This window comes from Balearica regulorum, chromosome 21 (assembly GCF_011004875.1).
Source record: "Balearica regulorum gibbericeps isolate bBalReg1 chromosome 21, bBalReg1.pri, whole genome shotgun sequence".
Taxonomy (NCBI): domain Eukaryota; kingdom Metazoa; phylum Chordata; class Aves; order Gruiformes; family Gruidae; genus Balearica; species Balearica regulorum.
This window is the reverse complement of record NC_046204.1, coordinates 70,864-94,193: the sequence shown is the minus strand read 5'-3', so window position 1 is coordinate 94,193 and position 23,330 is coordinate 70,864. Positions and strand designations below refer to the sequence as shown.

Sequence of the window (23,330 nt, the reverse complement as noted above, 5' to 3'; positions counted from 1 at the left end):
ATGCCTTTGACCCCAGAAAGCCTGAAGAGATCCACGAATCTTCACCTTGTAAAAGTTTCTTCAGGAAGTTCAATTAAAAAGTGTCCGGACTGCAGTGTCCCATCCTGTCTGTGTGTATGCCTTTTCCTGGGAGGCTGCACTTCTGCTCTCTTCCTCTGTTAGCAGACAGCCGAGATGCCAGCAACCCTGTGAACGTGTGTGAATCTCGGTGGGGTTTTACAAAAACTGCTTTCTGCTCTCTGGGCAGTGTGTGGGGATCTCAGGAAGGAGAGCATCAGGCCCTTTTGCATTTATTTTTCATAGAAGGCAACTTTATTACAAATGAACTTATGTATCCTGGGTTTTCCTTTTCAGGGCTTCACAAATACTATCAGTTTTTCCATTCGTGTTTAACACTTTTAGCCAAACAGAGAGCTCGAGCTGTAGTTTAACTCCTCTTTAATGTTGCAGGCTCATCATATTTAATATACATTTTTGCCAGGAGGGAAAGGAGCGTTTGGTGCTGTGGAAGCAGTGGGCGTCAGATCCCTAACAGGCATTGCGCTGCTGTTGAACACGACAGCTTTTCCTGTACTGCCCACAGCATCACTCAGGAACGTGTCTCTTCCCTCACAGAGATGCCAGCTGCCTTCCCTTCCCATCCAGTTCCAGCTGTTAGTCAGCAGATGCACTCCACTCCTCCGGATCCAAAGTAGAAGATATTTTCACTAGTGCTTCCTTGCTCTTCTTTGTTAACTCATTCTTCTTTGTTATTGCTGAAACTGAGATTTCCCAAGGCACTCTGGGCACAGGGTTGCCTTGAATGCAAGGAGAGGTACTGTGGAGCAGCACGTATCGGAGCTCCCAGGGGAGGCCCTGGGGTGCCTGCCCGGGAGCGGGGGGTGCGAGCGTGAGTCACAAGCTGCAGAACCGGGAAGGCAGGGGCGTCAGCGCCATGCGTGCTTGAATCACTCTTAGCCAGCAGCAGGTCAGCCGGTGGATGGCTGCAGCCTGAAGTGAAAGCTTATAACTTGCCAGGCAGCGCATGGTTCCAAAAGCGAGTATCTGCATTTCATCAGCATCTTGTATTGTGTCTCTGAGAAATGGTATTCAATTGCAGGTAATTGGTAGTGCTTCAGTTTCCTGTGGCTTTCCACCTATTTATTTGTGTTGGGTAAGCTCAACTGCTTTATAAACATGGAAATGTGCTTGAAATCTGATGAGCTTGCAACACGAAAGAAAACCTAAAATGCTAGTAGATCTCAAGTGCCAGAACTGTAGGGCTTTTCTAACAAGCTCCGGCTCAGGTTTGCACGTAATGGTGAAATTAAAACTCGGCACTTCTTTCAGTCTCAGTCAGAGAAATCGTTCCTAGATACCATAAACAAGTAGAGGACCCAAATATTCTTCAGTGCTTGTGTTCTGCAAACAGGACAAATATGTGAGAATCCTGCAGCGGTCGAGAGGAAACTGTGGTACCAGTGAAGTCAGCTGGCCTAGAAATCATCTCATGTGTCCTCGGTATGAAAACGCACTGAAGTTTCACCACAAAATGGCAAACATAACGTACCGTGACCTGTTTTCTAACCCTGGGACAAGATTAAATTTGAACTGGTGACAGGTATCAGAACATTTGCCTAAGCAAACACGGTAAAAGTTGCGTTAAGCCTTTTGGAATGTTCAGTCACCAACTTCTGCATGATTTGCATGATAAAATCTCAAAGAATGGAATTGAAACACTTCTCATATGTAAAGTAATAATCATCAAGTTCTTCCAGAATGTTCTATCTTTATCCTGAAATGTTTTACAGATTTTTCTGTAAGTTAGGTGGAGTAAAAAGGCAGACTTACCATCTTGAATGCAGTTTTCTGATTGTGTCTCAAATACATTAAGCTGGAATTGTGTTTCCTTAATCCAAACGTTTTGAAATTGAAATTGCTTTCACTCAGAGTTTCGTTGCTGTTGATGTCACAGCTTTTTATTTACTAGCAGAGAAGTTCTAGTCGGAGGCCATAAGTCACGGGGTTTTGTCTCTTCATCTCTCCTTCTTGCAAGACCTCCCAAATTTTTCAGGAGTCTTAAAAGTATTCCTGTTTTTTAGTAAACAGTTTTCTGTGGTGCAGACTTAGAGGTATTTTAGCTATTTCCTGACTGTTGTCTCCAAATACTTGGGAGATTATTTTGTCCCAGTACCCTACTGCACTTGTTTTACAGCCCAACATCCTTCTAGCTCCGTGTTCATCCATCAACAAAACTCTCCCACCTTTGACATAGGTGCTCTGATCGGTCAGTGGCGGCGGAGCATCTTTGACCAAACACAGAACCCCGAGCATTTCTCATTAAGGCCTTCAGTGAAAATGTTGGTGCCTGCAGCTTCCTGGGAAGCCGAGCAGTTTGGCGAGAGGCGCGTGATGGGTGGTCTGCCAGGTAGCGCCGAGGTGGCAGCTGCTTGCTTTTGGAATGGCCTCCCTCCTTCAGCAAAAAAAGGGGTTCCTTCTCCTGCTTTTGGACTGGTGTTGAGGTCTTAGTCCTAGATTGTCCTGTTTATGCTTCTAGAGATTAGCTTTCTCTCTGATTTATGGAGCTTACTTATTTTTCAATGACTTGCAGAAACTCAGTGTCAGCAATCAGATCTTCAGACATCTCGTAGGACTCTGGGGTGCTGATTCACTGTCATCTCACCTTTGGTACTATTTAAATAGCAGTCTGAGTTGTTGGCTTTAAGGTATATGATATGGTATGCATGGTCTTGCAGTGCAGAGCAGAAATAACTATAAGAAATATCTACCTTTTCTGTACTACTGTTGACAGATTTTACCCTATGAATGGAGTAACAGGCAATCTGATTATTACAGATGTTTTTATAGATTGTTATATTTGTTGTTATCCTAATGTACTTAAACACTTCTGATTGTCTGCTGGAGGGTGGGAATATTTTGTTGTTTGTTTGGTTTTTCCTTTCTTCACTGCCTCTTACTTCTGTTACCTGTTTTCCAAGCTGGATACGTATATTTGCTGCTATTTTTAGCTGCTTTCTGTCTGCCATTAACCTCGAATTTCCAAGATTGTCAATACCATGTCTGTGACAAGTGTTTTCTAATTAAATTCCCCTCTTTTGAACTGCCCCAATTTAGAGGATCCGACCAAGAAAAGATGTATTTTAAATATAATTTCTGATTGCTAGAGATGCACCTTTTCCCTCTGCAGGTATAGTTGGCAGCCCAAGGTTTGGCTACAAACCTACGTTGTTTCTTGTTTTTCAGGTCAAAGTAACATCCAGTCAGACTTTGCATGGCATGAGGCAGAAACAGGATTTTCTAGCGCAGTGAGTACTTGCAGAATCAACAGGCTGATGATTTCTAATGACCAAGAATTCAGGAGACACTGCATCCTAAAAAAAAAGCAAAAGGGGGTCACTAATCGCCGAGTAAATTCTGTTTCACCTCTACCTGTTTTATAGGTAGCTTCGGGGAGGAATTTAGGAAAGGCACATTGCGGATTGACTTAACGTGAGCTCTCAGGATGATCGCAAGGAGCGCTACCTAGGGAAGTTCACAAATGGAGCTTTGAAGGAGCTGTTTAGAATGATAATATGGGTAGGGTTTTAATGATGGTCTTCGTGTGAAGACCTTAAATAGGAATCCTGTAGCAGAGGATGTTTTTCGCTTTAGCACTCACTGTCTTTGACTTCAATTGTAAACTCTTTTCTCTTTCATTGCTTTGCTAGATGTAGACTTTTAAGCCTCTCTTGGCTTTTTTTGCTTCCTCAGCTGAACACAGACCAGAAGTGTCTCTTTACCAGCTTTTAGTTTGCTGCTTTTCCAGGCCATTTTCATCAAACGGTTCCAGGAAAAGGTAGAAAAGACCTTGCAAGGTCCCAGAGTTCCTCTATTTCATCTCCTTGGCCCAAGGCAGGATCTAATAACCCTAACCTGCTCTCAGGCGTCTTTGCAGATGATCTTAAAAGTCTCCAGTGATAGAGACTCTCCTATCTCCCTAATCAATCTAAAAATCTTTTTAATGGAAATTTTTGCTCCCTAACTTATAAATACTAAATAAAATAAACAATACTATTTCATTAATTGTACAGGAGCACTAGCGTTTTGACATGGGCAGCAGAGGGAGAGTGCTATGAACTTGACTGCCGTAGCTTCGTTTTATCTTCTGGTCTGACCCACCGGATGAAAGAGGGCATGATTAAGGTATGTGTAGTTTGCTGCAATAATGACCCCCCTGCTCACCTGGACCCCTTGATTTTCTTTAACGTTCTGTACCCTTAAGAATTCTCATTTATTCTGATGGGTTTTCCTGATCCTTGCTCGTGCTGGTTTCATGAATGAAAATTTATTTCCCATCGCCAGTGAGGATTGTTAGTAAAACTGGTGTTACAGAAATACAGATGGGAGAGATGCAGGAAAGGGACTAAATTAGACCCAGACGATACAGAGATAAATGGTGTGTGGATTAGGGTTATATTTCACAGCAGGGCATACAGTAATGATTTACCTCAGAAGGAATAATACCCTAAAAAACAGATAAAGTGTATTTCCTAATATTGCTTAAAATTAGGCCCCAAAGGCAGCGCAGTGAATGCCAATTATTTTGTCCAAACTCTGAGTATCCATCCATTTGGTACTTTTTCTTGCAGTGTAGCCTGGGATCTGTGTGATCCAGAAATAGGAGTCTGGGAAAGCCACTATCTGGAAGATGCTTGTAAGTCACTTTGAAGCTGTGAGGGAATGAGGGCAAGTGCCAGTACCTATCCAGAGGAGCGGATGAGTGAGTCAGATTTTCTGGTGGTGGATTGGATCGGTGGTGGTGAATTTACGGGTGGGCAGAAGCAGGAACTCAGGTGTAGAGTGCAGGGCAAGAACGGTTCAGAATGGAATTGTGTGTCACATGCATTTATTCTGAGCCAGGCCCTTCCTACACAGCAGCCAATCTATTAGAAATACAGATTTCTCTGGTAACTGCATGTCCTTTGATTTATTTGAATACTATGATACAATTAGTTTCTTGCAATTGAGGTGCCTGCAGTACACTGAAGGTAGCTTCTGCAGCAGGAGTAATTACTTTCTCATTAAGTCTAAAAAGTTAGTTACAAAGTCCATCAAGTTGTGCCTGCCTACAGGCAGCGTTTGTTGCAACCGAAACCCTCTGTGCTGTGGTCTGTTGATGCACAAGAGTCGCGTCTGCAGAGCCACAGTCGGTCCCGCTCTGCTCCGGGATGATCGATAAGTACCACTTTAATGGCATCTTTTCCACTTACTCTTGGCTAAAGGAAAGCAATAGTATGATGTTCAGCGATGCAGCAAATGTTTCAAAGTCCTCATCAGCGAGATTACCCTGTTACCTAAGTTAAGCATGTTACGGAATTTCAGAAATGCAAAAAGAAATGTCCGGGCTAGGTTTGAATTGGCTAAAAAAGTTTTGGGATTCAACCATGTAGGGGAGGCCTCCTGTGACACCGGCTTTTGACCAGAGTTTTATGGTCTTTTATTTGTCTGGTGTCTGTTCTGTCCCTAAAACACTAGTGCAAGGAGGAGATCAGGAGAGGAAATGCAATTGGATGATGCACTTGGTTTGCTGTAGAGGAATCATTTACGTTTGCATTGCTTACTTGCTTCCTGTCTTCTGACTTACCGTGACCTGCGAGGGAACGTTCTTCTACCACAGCCAAGGCATTCAGGCGGAGCTAATTGAGCAATCAAATTATCAGGCGATGGAAGTAAAAATCTCATCCACACAGTGGATGGATTTAGCAATCTGACTCCTTTTAGTTTATGACTTACTATTATGTAATGTGCGCGTTGCTACATAGGTGCACACTATGTGCAAAACAAAGAGGCGAGCAGCTGTTCTGACATACGCTTTAGCTGACATGGGGTTTGTGACTTCTGTCAACTGACCGTAGAAGAAGGTGACGGTTGGGGTTTCTGAGGATATACTGTCAATGTGGACGGTACGTTTAATAGAACTTCCCTTCCCAATGGCTCCTTTCTTGGAAGTCTCCTGTCAGAAGTTTGTAGCTGTGGCTGAGCTAACAAACACGTGAAAAAACCTTTCTTTCCAGTCGTGTGCATTTCACCTCTAAGTATCCGTGAAGGAGGGTGCAAAGCTAGGCAGTGTCCAAGTGATGGTGGGTTTATATAAAATTGTAAAGGGAAGCATATTCCATTTTGTTGAAGAATAACAAAGATGATGATGATGATCTGGCTGAAGATCCATTTGGTAGGACAAGTAGAGGCAATCTAAGATGCATGTCTTTTCTGAGAACATCGTAGACATGTGTTGTTTGTCTATGTCGGCTGTCCAACTCGGCAGGTCTGGGAATGATACGAGTAATAAAAGCATGTCAGAATTCTAGCTCCCTCTTCCTGTACAGAACTACTACTACACAGATTGTTGTTTTAGCTGCAGGATCGGTAATGGTAAAAACCACACCTGTCCACAGCAATGCTGTCATTATTAAACAGGTAGAGGACAGAACATTAGAAATGCTGTTGCGTCAGAAAACATAGGGCAACCTGAAAGCCTAGAATGGAGGACCAAAAAGGATGCAACGTGCTCACCAGGACAAACATCTGCAGTGAGGCTAGAGCACGGTGTAATGGAGAAAATGCTACTGCTGGATAGATCTGCTTTGCTCCCAGGGCAGGAGTTCTGTGTGTTGGTCTGATCATGTCATCTCAGACCATATTAGAATAGGGGGGGGAGAGAGAGAGTCTCTTTTGGCTTGGTAGAGAGGTTTGATTTTAAATTAAAGGGGACGTTGCAAAAGGTCACGAACATTGACTCTGTGAGTTAAAATAGGTTGTTTCCTTCCCTTTTATTGGTAGTACAGAAGGTCTTAAAACAGTCTGCATGGTTCTGCCCTATTGAAATTCGCAAGGGAAGGTAATTCTGAGGGGATGTCCAGACTCAGCGTGGTCCAGTATGCCTTAGAGCTGAGGGAGAGCTGAGGGTCATCTCTTCTGTCGGGGAGAATGCGTAGTATGCACGAAGTTCCCAGGACCGATATATAATAAGACTATGTGCTCCTGTATCTGTGAGCTGGGTGTCCAGGCTTTATTGTTGCTATCATCCATGGAAAGTAAAGGGCAGGGCCCGTCTGCGGTTCATGGACTAGCTTTGGTGGCATCATTTCTCCTTAGGCAAGTGGGTGGCTTGAGAAGCTGTGCAAAGATAGGTTAACGAGTTAATCTGCAGGAAGATGCTTGTATCAAACCTGTTTTTCTCCTATCCAGCTTGCCCGGAAACAGAAGACAGTGACAGAAATCTACTTTATGTTGTATAAATCTCAAATACTAATTTTCACCTCTGTCCTGCATGGCTGTTCTTCAGCTGTGAAATCTGATCCCTGCATCACATGGTGAAGACATTTTCATTTGATACTTGAAATGTAAATGAGCCCATGTTCCGGTATCTTAGGATGTCCACTTTATTTTTGATCAAAAAGTTCTCCGATTTTATTATCTCCATGTAGCCTGATCACATAAGCAAGTCTCCGCATGCACTTGGATTTTTAATTAAAAAAAAGGGGGAGGGGGGGCAGGGAGAGAAGTTGGAAGCATTTGTCACTTGGGCATGGGAAGGTTGTCCGGCATCTTGGCCAACGTGAAAAGGAGAGCCAGGAGAATATGGTCTGTTTGAAGAAATGGATTTGAGGTTATCGTGTCCTACTTACTGACCACAGGACCTCAGAAGGAGATTTTTTTTTTTTTACTTTGCCAGAGATGGTAAATTGGCTTAGCATGGAGCGGATGTGATCTAGCTCTGTCCCTTCTGTCTTTAAGAAGAGAGGTTAGATAGATGCAAAACTCTTCCTTATGGCTGCATATGGGGGGGGGTGTGGGGGGGATGGAGGGGTGTGTGTGTGTGTGTTTTTTAGTTAGAGAAGTCAAACTAACAGCAAGCCTGTTTTTATTCTACCAGGCAGGAAGGAGATTAATTAGATTGCTTTGAGGCCTGACCTCCAATTTTGTATCCAAAGGTCATGGCTCTTGTTGGAAAGATCAATTAATATATCAGTGTATCAGGCTCAACACAGAAATGCCATCCAAACAGTGTACAGGGCACCTTTGCGTACTGTGTATTTGCCCTAGGAGGTAGTTAATCTGGGTTACTGTTTGCTGCCTGTTCCATTTCTGTTGCTCAAGAGCATTAGCAAATGTTTATTTGACAGAATGTTCTGTTCCTCTAGTCTCCTTTTGTTGGTTTGTGTCTTTTTCTCTTTTTTTTTTTTTTTCCCCCCCTTCTGTCTCCTAAGAAAAGGCAAGCCAACCCCAGAGCAACTCTAGGCTGCAAACATCACGTTGCAGGCTGGACTCTAGTCAGAGGAGTTTCTTTACTGCTCATGGGGGAGAGTAGAAAACATCTTGAGAATGATCTGCCAAACAGGGAAAGGGCCTTTAACCACAGAGTAAGAAATCAGAAGAAAGGAGGTACTTACAACACTCTGCCTTACCTGAAAACACTCAACGAATCGAATACCGAGGTGAATAGTATTTAGACCAGTAGAAGCAAAAACTAAGCTTGTGAATAGCAGCAACCACGTGTCCACTAATAGCCCCTGTTGGAAACAGGACTGCTACCTGATCTAGTATGGCTGCTTTCCCGTTGATTTTAGTAGGAGGTTGTGTTTGACAGATCTCACTAAAGGAGCTCCAAAGGCCTCAGTGCTAGTCCTGCAGGCATTGCTTTGCAGTATACCGATTAATCAATTTTCTTCAAGTGCTATTCATACACTGCATTGAAAGCGTGGAGCGCTACACAAGTCTGTATCATTCCCCTGTGTATGTATGATGCAGAGCGAGTGGTAGTTACCAATGCTGGTTAAGACTTGAAAGTGACAGAAATCCCAGCGGCTAGCAGCAGAAGGGGAGTAGGAGATGATAGGCTAGGAAATGACTCAGATCATATAAACGTTTGTTTCCAACATGGTGGGGTGCTGGAATACCGCTGTCAAAGATGGACATTCAGGAGGGAAACAAAGTTAGGATAAGATGCTAAAAACCCTTCTCCCTTTGACGATGCTCCAGGGAAAGATAAATTGTACTCGTCACTCAGCAAATGTTCTCAAATTTTGTTCCCATAGGAGAATGTGCCGAGCCGTACACATTCGTCAGGTCAGGATGCATGGCCCCCGCTTGTTTCCGCCCTCTGCGGAAGTCTGCTCGTGGCTGTACTCTGGTGCTTCGAAGGTTGCTTTGGTGTTCTAGGCAGACAGAGGCCCTGAAAGAGACTGCCAAGCTCAGAGAGCGGCATAGGGGGTGTCACAGAATCACAGAACGGTAGGGGTTGGAAGGGACCTCTGGAGATTGGCTAGTCCAACCCCCCTGCTAAAGCACGTTCACTGAGAGCAGGTTGCACAGGGTGGGTTTTGAGTATCTCCAGAGAAGGTGTCCTTTTTCTGTTACTTCATCTCTTCCCTTTTCTCTGCCTCAGCAGATGCGAGAGGCAAGGAAGGCTGTCCGAGTGACTTTGGGGTCATCCAGGAATATTAAAAGCACTTCTCTGTATCTGTTCATGCTGAGTGGCCGTACCGCACCCCAACATCTCTCTGTCTCCATAAGGCAACTGATTGATTGGGATGGCACGTAGACATCCCTATAGTCTCTGCCTTGTCGCTAGACACTTTCAGGCAGAAAGGGGATGACAGCCCCTGCCTCTCCTGTCTGACAGGCGCTCTGTATGGATGGAAGAGGCTAAATTAAAAACAGCAGAAGTAGACTTTCTGGTTTTTCTTGACAACTGGTATAAAGGAGAGAAGGGAGCAGTCTGTGCACTGCAATTAACATTGAGTGCTATTGCAACTCATCCTGTAAGGCGATATAGATACAATCTCAGCAGAAAATTGAATGCTGCACTGAGTCAGAAACATAGAGCAATGCTGGGTTTTGAAGAAAGTAATTAGCCCCAGGGACCCGGTGGCTTCTCATTTCCCCTGTGGTAAACACAGGGAAGTGGAGCAGTACTTCCCATAGGCTTCCAAAGTCAATTTAGACAAGGTACAGAGCCAATTTATAAACCGAAGTTTTAATGAATGCTTAGCAAGAGGCAGGCGCATGTCCGGTCTTCCTGCAGCACCTGCCACATGTCAGCCAGTGCCACACGGCTTTTCTTTTGTGAGCTCCGAGTAGCCCCCCCCGCTACCAAAACCTTGCCACGCAAAACCAACACACCCTGTCTCCATCCGGGCGCTGCCAAGCCAGCCCAACCCCCCGCCAGCACAGCTGCTAGAGAACGCAGCCCTGCGCAGCACGGCCTTGGTACCCTCCACCACCTCTCCTGCCAAGGGCAGTCCTGTGTGACGGCCCTGCCAGGGTCACCGTTTTCCACACTTGCCTGCAGCCAGGTGCGGTGGCCTGTCCTCAGCGCAGTGCCTCACCCGACCACCTCTACCCGTCAGCCCTCGGTCCAGCAGCGACCCATCCCTTCCTTGTGCTGCCCTGCACTTGGCCTTCACAAAAGCTGTGATCTGAGGTTTTGTAGAACTTGCTGATCACGTGAGTTCTGCTTTCCTTCTCCAACAGAAGATCAGAAGTGTACTAAATCACAAGCAGTAAGACACCCAGTAGCCAAGAAAACTTTGATCTTACTACGGACAGGACCTAGTGGCTGGAGGCTGCAGCTCACGATTAATATGAGAAGCAAAGAATTGAGCTGTTCCGGTAACACAGGAGGGATGGCAGTAATCTCCATTTATGCTCTGTCATTAAATGAAAATTGAGTTTAGTTCTAAAACATATGTAGTCCATGCCTGCTCTGTGTTCACAGGTTCACACATCCAGGATTCTCGCTCCTGCTTTCCTGTGGTTTGTTGCATCCAGGAAGAAACCCTGCAGGGTCTTTGGGGCATAATCACGTCCTTGTCTCTTGCGAAATGCAGAGTTCACTCGAGGCATCGCAGTGAAATGAAATACCATCCCTCAGTGAGTTTGCCACACTGCTTTGTGCGTTCCTGCACCTCTTTCCCCAACAGCGACACTTAGCACCAATATTTTTCACTGTAAATATCTTACACGCCTGCAGTAAACACTTTTGTTCGGCATTTGTCCAGGAGTGCACGGTCAACATAGCCTAGTATGTGTGTTGCCTCAGAGGAGAGTTTTTCCTCAGCCATTTCCATTTGCTGGAGAAACAGAAGATGCTAAAGATCTTCTCAAATATAATTATTTCCCTGGTTCTGTATCTTAAAGTGTTGGTCGCAGGAGCTGGTTAGGCAGTAAACACAAAACTCGTCATTTGGACTCTTTCAACTGTTTGTAGGACTGTAGCCTTCTGATACCAAGTGCATTCTTGATCTGGATTCTGTAAGTGCCCTCTAGTGACTAACTCTCTGAACTGTGTTGGGTTTTCACTGTCGGACAGAGACACCAGCCATTGACGGGATGGTTGTCTGATGACGGCAGGAGCTAGGTTAATGCCCTCATATTATTTTGAGGGCAGCACTAGTTTGTCCTGCAGAAGCAAACAGAAATGCTCGTGGAGCAGTCACTGCACAGAGCTCAGGAAGGCAAACGACTAAATGCATGCACGCTGCTATTGTGGAAATTGAGCATCTACACCAAAACATGAGTCAAATCAAGTGCAAACCAGTGGAAGAAAAACTATTGGGCTGTCGCCGCACAACACTTAAATGGTTTCAGTGAAGTGCGGCATTAGTGAAATTTTTCTGAATAATTATGCTCTAAGGTTTGAGAAGGGGCCACAGCATTCTGCTTTTCGTTTGATACAGCCACCATAGACTAGGCTATATAGATTACCGACATTTCATTTGTACCGTAACAGCATTCTGTTTTTTCTAAAGCCAAATTGGTTGTTTTTAGTAAAGACTTTGCTTGTTTAAGAAAAAAAAAAAGTTTCACCTGTTTTACAAATAGTTTGCACTACGGTCCAGACTAAGTCCTGCTTTGCATGTTTGTCAGTAGTGGGGGCATTTCTGTCTCTTCCTATAACTAGAGCTATACGCACAATGTTGTGCATTGTAGTTGCCTGGCATGCTTGTCGGGGCATCTCGAAGATACTTCTTAATGAGTCGTTTCAGGAGCACAGCCTCACCTTGCACCCAGAAAGAATAGGGTAGATTTGCTCTGTTCCCAGAAAGGATGGGAGCAGACACAAACTCCTTTTGTACTTTGTTATATCCATACAAGCGCAGACAGCAGTTGTCAGAACACACGTCCTTGTTTCTTTAAAAATTCACGTTCTTACGTCGTATAGCAGTTCACTGTGCTGAGTTTCTGTTCTCGATGAATTGACAACTCAATGCAAATGGATCAGCGCTGCTACCATTGCTGTTCATTTTGCAGCAAAATACTGGGTTTTGTTTGGTATTTTGGGAGAGGGTGTTTTGGGGGGTTTTCTGTTTGTGTTTTTCATGCTTTTAAGTAAAAATTCAAGTGCCCTTTTAAATGTTTAATTGGATCCAGTAATATAGTCAGCATGGGAGTTTAGTGAATCTAGGTTCAGGAACTGATTTATCTGGGCTGTTAAAGTCATGTGACAATATGCTAAGGGCCAGATACGGAGGTGGTGTGCAATATATGAGACTTCTTTATGTTCTTATGTTGCATTAGCCTCCCACCAGCTTCCTTACGCCTACTCAGTTGACATGTAAAGGATGCTAGGGCGGTGTAATTTACGTGGTAAGTTCCTCTTACCATATAAGCATTAAGAACGTATAATTGAAATGCATCTCACCTCGTTTGAACTTGCTGCTTTTTTTCTGTCTTACTCTGTATTTGCACTGTGTTCAATACCATAGGCCATAGACCTTATTGGCATGACTAGGCATTTACAGAAATATACATTTACTTCTTCAACTGATATCATAAATGTTGTGGAAAGCAGAGTTTCTTTTGGATTTAGCAATGGAGCAAAAGCTCTTGTGTACCTGGAATACATGTACAGGAAGCATCAAAGGGAAGAGGGCAAACTGGCATTGGCTCTCGAAATGACCTGGAAAAGGGGATTGCAGAAGGAGCAAGGACAGTTGGGATTTAGAGAGCGCTTCAGCCTGTATGATGAACGCCTGTAACTGGGTAACTCCAGTAGTAACCAGTGATAGGACATGAGGAAATGGAATGAAGCTGAGTCAGGGAAAGTTCAGATGGGACGTTAGGAAAAGTCCTTCACTGAAAGGGTGGTCAGTCACCGGAATAGGCTCCGCAGGGAAGCGGTCACGGCATCAAGCCTGTCAGAGTTCAAGGAGCATCCGGATGACCCTCTTAGTCAAATGGTTAATGTTAGGTAGTCCTGTGAGGAGCCAGGAGCCAGGGGGTTGGACTTGGTGATCCTTATGGGTCCCTTTCACCTTGAGGTATTCTATGAGTGCAACTCTCGCAATTTTTGTCATTGGCAGAAATAATGTAAGTAATCACGCTGCTTTCTAGTTTTCAAGAAAAAAAGTCTCGAGGAATAGAATAGAATTTCAGTTTGTAGGGACCTACAACTATCATCTAGTCCAACTGCATCATCACTTCAGGGCTGACCAAAAGTTAAAGCATACTATTGAGGGCATTGTCCAAATGCCTCTTAAATGCTGACAGGCACGGGGCATTGACCACCTCCTTTTTCTTGTGTTGTCCGTCCCGCCCCATCCCCCCCCCCCCCCAGTACTGTGAAAAATCAGTGCATATGACTGGTTTATGCATATGAAAATATCTAGAGTCATGCCTGTGTACAAGAGGAGGTGATACAGATGTTCTCTCCTCTCTCTCTTTCAAAAAGTAGGGAAGCACCAAGTGTTGAAAAGCATACGTGCTGTATAATATCACTGGCAATGAGTTTGCCAAATCTGCTATGGTACCAAAGCCTGGCGCAGCAGAGCTGATTCAGTCAAATACTCTCTTTCAATGAGAGCTAAACATTGGCAACAAATAGGTAAGAGATCTCAACTTTTTCATCGGTTCTGAGTGCTTTCTTTAATCTAACCTTTCCACTTAATAATTAACCAATAAGTGGCACGCCAACCCCACCCCAGCCCCTGCAACCTTGAATCTCAGTCTCCCAAACAAGACAAAGGCTTTTTTGTTTTTCCTTTTGAAAGATTTTAGCATATGGACAATAATTAACTTGTCACTTCAGTGTGGAGTAGGAAAAGAAGGATATTTAGTTCTTTCTGTATTATTCCCAGGTTGGGGTGTTAAAAAATGACAGCTTAAGCTTGACCACTTATTTGTTCTAAAGAGCAAGAAATACGCAGTGTTTCATGCTGGGCACAGAGAAGCTTTAGTCTTTTCCATGCTACGGAAAGGGAAATTGTCCAGTATGCAACAGCATCGCTGACTTGGAAATTGTGCAAACTGACTTGAGATAGGCTTGGCAATTACTCTTCTGTAACTTACGCTGCTCTGGATTTTCCTTACCTCCTGCCCTGCCACCTCACCTCCTTTGTCATGCAGCTCAGGAGGGGACAGATTGAAGTCCTCCAAACTAAGCAGCTTTTCCCCCCTTTAAATAAAGTGAATTCTGCTAAATTAGAAAAGAAAAAAAGGTCACTTTATTTGAGAGCCTTTCCTCCCCCTTGTGTCTTCAGAAGAGAATACAGTTTCTGAAGTTTTCTTACAATATTGGCAAGGCAACCCTTTTGTGCCAAGGGCAACCAAGCCATACCGTTATTGCAGGCCCGCACGGTTTATTCTAAGGAGGTCTCTGAGGCCGTGCCCACGGTCTCCCGCAGAAACACATCAGTGCAGAGTGTGCGCTTTCATGGCCTTTCTGAAGGAAGAAGGGTCGCGTGTGATCTCTACCAGCATAGTTCTTCCTTGACTTCTTTGCTTGTATAAGAGCAGGCTGTCCGCTGTTCTGTAGGAGGCAGAGGATAGCTTGCGGAGGCCATGCGCAGGACCCTCCACAGACATAAAAACTTGGTAACTTATCATGCCTCTCCCTCTTTGGGTCATTGCTTAATCTTTGCTCCAGGATTCACGTGGCCTTTGGGTGTTCTGAAGTGGCAGCCCCTGAGCACAGAACAACTTTCACAGAGTGTCTGTTTGGTACCAACTTTGTATCTCCCCCCAAAAGAATTAAGTCACGCTTGGAAAAGAAGCTGCCAGTTCCAGGTGGATCGCTGAAGAACGCAGCGGAGCCTTTGAACCTAACTGAAAGATAGATGCATTTTTAAGACAAAAAAGGAAAAAAAACCCCACCCAACATCACACAACTAAAACCGCGTTCTTCAAGAGAGAGAACAACATACTCTCTGTTGGTGGCTTGCACAGAATTTCACTTGACCTAGCGCTAATGTTTACCTCAGAGAAAAGGATTATGAGGATAGTAAGATAGATTTCCGAGAAACAGAGGAATGGTCCTGATCCGAGCGAGGCAAATGACCAGGTCTGCTGGCAAATGAAATGGCGAGCCTAACATGAAGCTGTAAACAGAGAGGTGAATACGCTCCCAGAAGCCGGTTCGTGGAAAGACTTAACGAGAGAGTTCAATGAATGCCAACCATCTTGCACCCAGAGAAGGTAGGAGGGAAGAGCGCAGATTCATAGCAGTAGGCATTCATCACCAAAACTCATTCTTTTGAACGCCGTTGGGTCACATTAGTACAAAGTAGCTGAGTATCTTTACATTTCAACAACAATTTATGTGTATCTCACAGAGGAGAGGAGATTTGTGGTTTCCGTTTTGTCTAAAGCCCAAAGGATGCTGATAGATGAATGCACAGCAGGAATTGCTTTCATTCTCTCCATTGTTGTTACCCTGGGAAGGAGTGCCTTGTCACATCGTCCCAAGCGGACAAACTGTGCTAAATGGTGTAAGAGTTAATCCTCGTAAGCTCCGAGCGGACAATTTTATTTAACTGAACATGGAATAAATATGAGCTTAATGTCTCAAACACATTCACAGGGAACAAACGATTGTGTACGACGGCCACGACTGCCTGCTGGCATTAAAAATATAACCCGCTTTCCATGCCTGGGTGGAACGAAAAGTCATCTTCGATGACAAGGAATGGGGCTCTTAAATGCCCCGTTCATCTGCGCAGTGTTTGCAGAGCTCTCTAGCGCGTGGGCAGCGGGTGGGACCGAGGCTGGCGGGAGCACAGGCCGCTGCGCTGTGTTGTCATGCGTGGTTGCTGAAGGGATGGCTGACTCTGGGGTTTGAGCAAAGGCGGCAGCAAACAATTGTGACCGGTCTGACAGCCGTAGTCTTGTGGCCCATTTAGCTGTTCCTGAGCACGAGAAGCCGGGTGGGTGGCAGCTGGTGCTACTACAACTATTGCTGATGGTAACGGCTCCTCCCAGCAACAGCCGTCTCTTGCTCTACTTGTCTGATCCCTTTGGCAGGCAGCAGACCTGCCTGTTCGTGTTCTCTTACCAGCTGTGGCACCCGGCTGGACCTTCTCCGGTTCCTGCCCTTCGTTCTTAGGGTTGCAGGTCTTCATTTTTTTGCCTTTGCTGCTCAGAAGCATGAAGGATCTTTCCAGTGGCTGGGGCATTGGAGGCATGTAAATAAAAGGGATGCCCTCAGCCCGTGGTTTTGAACGAGAACATGATTGTTTTCTTCCAGAGCCGCAGCAATGGTTTTAACCAATTCATTAGGAACGTGGCTTCTAAAATCAGCCTGTTCTCTCAATAGGCAGCAAATGGAACAGTGGCCAGTGTATCTGTATTGTGGATGAGACCCTCTGGCAGGAGGAGACGCAGCATCCCGCTGTGGCGACAGCCATTTGGCAGCAGCACTGAGAAGCGGCGTGTGGCAAGGCTAGGTTGATGTAGGCTCTGGAAGTCCCATATCTGGGGAACTGAAAGGAAGAGCTCAGCACAGACAAATGAGGGACATCTCAGTACCGAAATTGCCTGAAATCTGCCAGAAGGATTGGGCATAGAATGTATGTCAAATGAGGAATCTGCAGCATCTTTGATAGGAGCCTGCAACAGTGTTTGGCATGACAGCAAAAGAACATGTGTTGTTTGGGGCAAATAGGTGTATGTTGGGATGATTCTGTTACGTCCCTGTCATCAGACTGAATCTCCTATCTGCATTTAGTTTATTGGCGTGACATGGGCAAAGGAAGAAGCGAAAAGGTGAACTGGATCCAATAGCCGAGAGCAACAATGCCTGTGCTTGACAAGTTTCTTGTTCGCTTTTACCTACTCTGGCAGAATTAGGCATGTATCTTAGGGTCAGTTTGGGAACAACGTGCTTATGCCCTGTCTTAGAAAGAAGCGAAAGGCAAAGTTTTTACTGTGCCCGTTGGGATGCGGTTTTGAGGAAGAACATTTGTGAGGATAGGTGAGTAGCCTGGTCCTGCTTTCATTTAGACCAGTACAAACCCCGTTCTGCGCTTGAAACGTTGTTGTGCTGCGAGCGAATAACTCTTAGTGTTGTAACTAGGTCCGTGTCGGGCTTTATATGAACTTGTGTGCTAGCTGAACCCCACCTGCCTCGAACAGTTGTGCTGTTGCTCTTTGGCATCTTTTTTAGATGTTGTGGTCACACCACCTATCGCATAAACGAGAGCTAGTTTTCTACAAATGGCTCAATACCTTTTATTCCTACTGTGACTAGAGATTTATGTGCAGGGAAGCCATCATTCTACAGGAGCTAAATACTAATACATACTAAGGATTCATGCAGTGTTATGGTAACCTCTGGAGATAAAAATAACACATCCTTAATGCATAATTGCATGACTTTGGAGATTTTTAAAAATGCAGAGAGCAGACCGCACTACATAATGACATCTTTGTTTGCAAACCGTGAGGAAATTTGAAACATAAGAGCACAAAATATGGCACTATAAAACAAAATTGCCAAATCACCTTATCGAAGGAAGGGGAAGACTTGAGCAGTAGCGTTAATTAGAAAAGTGCAGCATCATCTACGGCAGCGACTCTACAACCCTATCACAAACTATCTCTACTCCAGCCGGGAATCTTACGGTCACGATCCACGTCCTCTGCAATTACAGTGCCGGTATGGGCTAAGTCCGTGGAAACGATGGTATGGCAGCTTACACCTGTCTGGGGCGAGCATCGCTGCAGAAAGCCGGCACTGCTAGCAACGAGGCAGTGGGGTGCGGTAGGTAGTTTGAAGTGAGAGCGGCTGCCTTCTCTCTTAGCTGGCGCCTAACGAGCCCCCGCCTCAGCGTCGAGGCCTCTTCTGGGCAGCCCGGACGGCTACGGGACCGCTCCCGGGGGCGGCCGTGGGAGCGGGGCACGCGTGCGCGTTCGCGCCTGCTGCCGCCAGAGCTCCGGAGAGGAAGGGGGAGGCTGCGGGGCAGGGGCAGCTCCGACCGGAGCCCGCTTCTGCGGCGGCAGACGCGGCCGTGACCGCCTTTCGGGGCGGTGCGGGGGGCGGCCGCTGCCGCCGGCGAATCGCGGGGGGCGGCCGCGGGGGACGACGTCACCGCACGGTGCAGTGCGGGGCTGGGCCGTGCACCGCTAGAGGTAAGGCCGCCGCGCGGGGAGGGGCGAGAGAGCGGCGGTGGTGGGCGCCGGTGGGCGCGGGGGTCGCTGCGCGCTGGCGGCTCCGGACCCGCTTCCCGCTCGGGGCGAACGGTGCGGTCGGGGCGGCGAGGGGGCCGCGGCCCCGCCCCGAGGCGGTTGCGCAGCCGGGTCAGGGCCGGCCTTTCCCCGCCACGCTGATGTCTGCGGCGCGTTCGGAGCCCTCGGTACCCACCGCAGAAAAATCGGGACCAGGTTTAGCCGAAGAAGGAAAAAACTCGTTTTTGGTGTAGAGGTACCCAGGAGGAATGGCCGACGGCTGGTCCCTGCGCACCACGAAAACGCTGGCTGTGCACACGCGTTTGTGCAGATAGCGGGTGACAGAGCCAGCATCGTCAGGGCCCTGCAGATTAAGACGTGCAGTTGCTGGTAGAACAAATGTCAAGTGCCAAAAATCACAAATGACTGTTAGTGAAAGCTAACGGCCGCCTCATTTTTTTTCCACGCTGCAGGAGAGGCTTCCTGCTTTGAAGCTGTTGTGGTCACCAGGTAGATTCACCTGAGGATGGGCCTAAGTCTTTTGAAGATGTCCTCTGGTGAATGACTCGTAAGTTGAGGAAAATGGGCGACAAGGAATATGGGCTCACTCATAGTTTTACGCTGACTTTTTGCCAGACTGGTGACACCCTGTCAGCAATAGCCTTTCATTCCAAGTAATTGCAGATCGCGTGTGTTTTTGAGCCATGCAGAGGAGTTCTTTCCTTCTGTCGCTAAAAGCTGCCGCTTAGGAGTCGCAACGCGATCTCTTTTCAACGCACAGTACGGAGTGGGAAGATAAAGGAGGATTTCGTAGGAAGCGAAACTAACGGATGAACGTAGGGAGATCGACACCCTGGCTGCAAATAGCAAGGTGTGTCAGTGGTGAAGGGGAGTGCTAGCACAGCTGCATTGTCGTGGCCCTGTGAAAGGGTCGTTGGAGCATCTGTTGTGAATCTGATTGGGGTTTCATTATCGCTGCTATCTCTCTCCTAATTTTTAACAAATCCTGATTGCGAGGGAATTACTTTGATCTGAAGGCTGATAAAGGTACTCCTGCAAAATCAGTACTCTGCTTATAAAAGATACAAGTTGTAAGAAGTTTTCAGTAATTTGTGAAAACACTGTCAAGGGGAAGCACCGATGCAGGCATCTTCACAAAGTCTCCAGGCACTTTTCCTTCTCTTGGTCTGTCTAGGGAACGTTGTGTCTAATGAGCTTCCAAGAAAACGCAGCTTGCTGTTGGCACCTTGGGAGACGGAGGTTGTCAGGGCGCATAGTTACAATTACAAATCGCTTGTTTCTTCTCTCTTACGTGGTACGCATCTCAGTCCGAAGAGGAGCAGTCTTGAGGGACCTGTGGTACAATGTTGGCAATACATCAGTAGATGTCTTCTCCCTCCCGCCCTTGCTCCTCCCCCTTGGGCCCCAAATACAGTCAAGTTACCCCAGCTGCAGTCTTGTGTGAGGTGCTCGGCATTCAATTTTGCACCATGCAACGTCTCTCTTTGGACACTTGCGTGGAGTTGAGGATCGTTCTGTGTAGGGTGTCATCTCACCACGCTTAACAATGGTTGCGTCAGCGCGATGGTAAACATGGGTTTATGGAGTTCTGCTTTTGGTAATCATTGGGGATATGTAGCAAAGAACAGCATCGCGTAGACGAAGGGCTACAGGAAGAAAGACTGACGCGTGAAGTGCGCCTGAGGGGAGTAGCAGAAAATGGGAGATTTGTGGGAGTTCTGTATGGCCAAAGTGTCAGAACAACTGGGAGTCTTTTTCCCAGGGCAACTGTAAACAAAGAAGTAAGGAGATTTGGTTTTGCTTACTAGCGTGCAGCTGCGAGGGTTTTCCTGAAGAGGTGCGGATGATGCAGAGCCATCCTTGCGCAGCAGCAGCCTTTGGTCTGTGGGCAAGAAAGCATAAATAAAAGTTCAGGCTTCGCTTACGAGCCGTTTCCATTTCTGGCAATGAGAGGCAAGAAATCACATGTTGTTCGTTAATTCAGCAGATCTGTCGGCGCCTATCCTGAGATGCTATTTTGGAACCCATTTGGCTGTTCTACCCAGCACAGTACGCACGCTTTGGCTACAGGAGCAATTCCGGTGAGTCCCGAGGAGTCCGTTCGGCACTTGAATGCCATTAATCTCTGAGAGAGCAGTAGCAGTGCTGAGGGTGGCTTGTGGGGTATGTATCATCTTCTCAGAAAATAGTTTGAAACTTCAGTTCCTGCACTGAAAAATGATAACTTCAGGTTTGAACGTATTTGTTGTCAGCTGAACTTATTCAAGCGTTCAGCTTGCATAGTCTGAACTTCAAAAACACATTCTTTGGGCGCTCTGGTAAAGTCTTACGGAAATAGAACCAGCAAGAAGCAGAGGATCAGACCCTGTCCTCGCACGAGAGTGTCTCTGCTAAATTGAGGAACATAAATAGGAAGAAAACCAAACTCGGATCGTTGCGAGAAAATCTTTGCGTTAAACCTCAGCCTCAGCGTGGGCAGCAGGAACGGTAGGATCAGTACCAAACGGTGATTTCACATTGCAGCAGGGGTCCGGATCTGCAGCTAAGCCACAGCTTTGCTGTATTGTAAACTTAGACCGAGGTCGCGATTCGTCTTAATTTAGCTCGAGTGAATTGCAGGTAAATGTAAACTTATTGCTGTTATGGGAACTCCTGGGAACCGTGACGTGTCTGACTGCTAATTGTTTTAAATATTTCGATCTTAATCCTGATGACGGTAGGTGATGCCTAGGTAACTGAGATAAGATCTCCAGCATCTCGTTTGTGCAAAGGTGGAAGAGACGTGCCCACAGAACGTATATGCCTTGTGACGAGATGGAGAGAAAAGGTTGTAACTGATACGAAGGCCGTACTTGGCAAAACGTTGAGAAACGGCTTGACCTTTGGTAAATGAAATTAAGCAGAATTTTTCTTACTCGAGTATTTTATTCTGAGCTATTTTTCTTCCAGACGCCTACCCGTGATGATTCCACCATCTGCAACAACCCCTGTCAGCGATGCTGCGCTCTTGCCGAGCGTGGCTTCTCAGGAAATCTGGCGGTCACAAGTTCCAGGCTATTCTGGATCGGTCGCGCGGCACATAAGTCATCGGGCCAACAACTTCAAGAGACATCCGAAAAGAAGAAAACACATCCGCCCTTCGCCGCCGCCACCGCCGAATACTCCGTGTCCTATTGATTTGATTGACTTTGGGGATCTCCAGCCTCAGAGGTCTTTCCTAGAACTCCTGTTTAATGGATGTGTTCTCTTTGGGCTGGAGTTCAGCTATGCCATGGAAACAGCCTACGTTACCCCTGTGCTGCTTCAGATGGGCCTTCCGGACCAACTGTATGGAATGGTGTGGTTCATCAGCCCTATATTAGGTAACTTTTCTTTATGCTATTTCTTCCCTCTTGTTTTTTTTCCACTACACAGGGTTACATGTTTTTGTTTTCTGTACCTCAGCTGTTCACAAGTACATTCTGTGTGCTCTCGAGGTTAAGAAGCGCTAGCTGTAATTTTAGACAGCCGAATGGAGAATAATTCTTGCTGTGTCTTGCCTGAAAGGGGCCCGGTGCCATCAAAAGGTCTGTTCTTTTAGTGGCTTCTCAACCTCTTACATCTTGTGCGACGGTAAGCTTTGCTTACTCTGTTCCTATGTTTAAAAACTAACAAAAGAGGATCGGCGTATCCATTTATGTCCCTGTGAAAAAAGGCATACAGAGACGGTTCCCAAGGGTGCGTGAAAAAAGCAGAGCAGTACTGCCTTCTCCCATTCAACTTTCTGGAACAGATGAGGCCTTCCAATGACGAAAGACCATTAACTGCTACTGTTACGGGCATTGGATTACTTGCCTTAGCATGGAGGCAGAGCTAGGAACGTATCCGTTACTATGGAAAGAACCATAGGATGGGCTATTACTGCTCGGAACCTTTGCTCTGCCTGTTCTTGTACTCACGGGATGTGCTTCGGAAGAAGAAAGTAGATAGGCCTTACTCACAGGCTGGCCCAGAGTAACACAGGCACCTTTCCAACTCACGTGTTTGCTTCCTGCTATCTTCCGAGCTAATTCCACGGGACACCTCCTATCTAAGGCAGGGTAAATAAAATAGCTTGTAAGGAACGGAGTCCTTTAGAACGTAAAACTCTTGTACTTTTACTCTTTGCCTGATGTCAAACTCTGCTGTATTAACGATGCAGGGCGAACCGCTGTGACAGCGAGCAGCAGCACGTTACGTGATTCAGTCCCTGACCTGGGAAATGCCAGGAAGCGCGCTGTGCGTGCACCTGCGTGACTGGGGGTATCGCTATGCCGTGGTGTCCCACCTTTGACTGCCTTTTAAGCTACCTATTTTAAATCCCCTGCAAAACAGGCTTGTAGAAGAACACTACTTATTGGTGACTCCTTTTTTCTAGGGTTCTTGTTACAGCCTTTGCTGGGGGCCTGGAGTGACAGATGCACATCAAGATTTGGGAGGAGAAGACCTTTCATTCTGGTCTTGGCAATAGGTGCGTCTTTTAGAAACAGCAGGCATAACGCTTGTAAAGTAGAAACGTCGCGCACCTCTGCTGTTCGGCACTGGGCCAAACTAAATGTCTCCGAAGTGTCGGGTATCGTGACTCTGAAGAAGGCGGCGAGCGACACCGAGACGATGCTTTGGCAGCCGGAGAGTCACATGTAAAAGCTTCTCTTGTCAGAGTTTGAAGAAATGATGTTTTGAGGGTCAAGAATGTTTTTCTTTGGCCAAAACCAACTCCAGACGTTTGTAAGCTTGAACGGCGGAAAACAATCACGTATATCCTATGAGCCACGCTCGTTCCCCAGACTGCGATGATCCAAACGAGAGCGATAGTGCTTGCCGCGAGGCTGCGTGGGTAGTGTAATGCTTTTAGGGTGTGGAGCGAT

General features: G+C 46.3%; 1 protein-coding gene across 10 annotated transcripts in view; it reads left to right on the top strand.

Annotated features, from left to right (window-relative positions):
* The window catches only part of SLC45A1 (solute carrier family 45 member 1), a 79,611-nt gene that overhangs the window by 49,755 nt on the left and 6,526 nt on the right, over window positions 1-23,330 (top strand). Inside the window, exons 1-5 of one of the 10 annotated variants that reach the window (XM_075773300.1) lie at window positions 14,955-15,456; window positions 16,574-18,387; window positions 20,432-20,607; window positions 21,394-21,806; window positions 22,841-22,933. In XM_075773300.1, the coding sequence (XP_075629415.1) occupies window positions 21,407-21,806; window positions 22,841-22,933 (493 nt within the window). In that variant the 5' untranslated portion in view covers window positions 14,955-15,456; window positions 16,574-18,387; window positions 20,432-20,607; window positions 21,394-21,406. Of the gene's footprint in view, window positions 1-3,243; window positions 3,306-4,070; window positions 4,183-4,672; window positions 4,694-14,953; window positions 15,457-16,573; window positions 18,388-20,428; window positions 20,608-21,393; window positions 21,807-22,840; window positions 22,934-23,330 lie in introns of those variants that run through there. The other 9 variants (XM_075773298.1, XM_075773307.1, XM_075773302.1 and 6 more) reach the window with 9 other exon arrangements.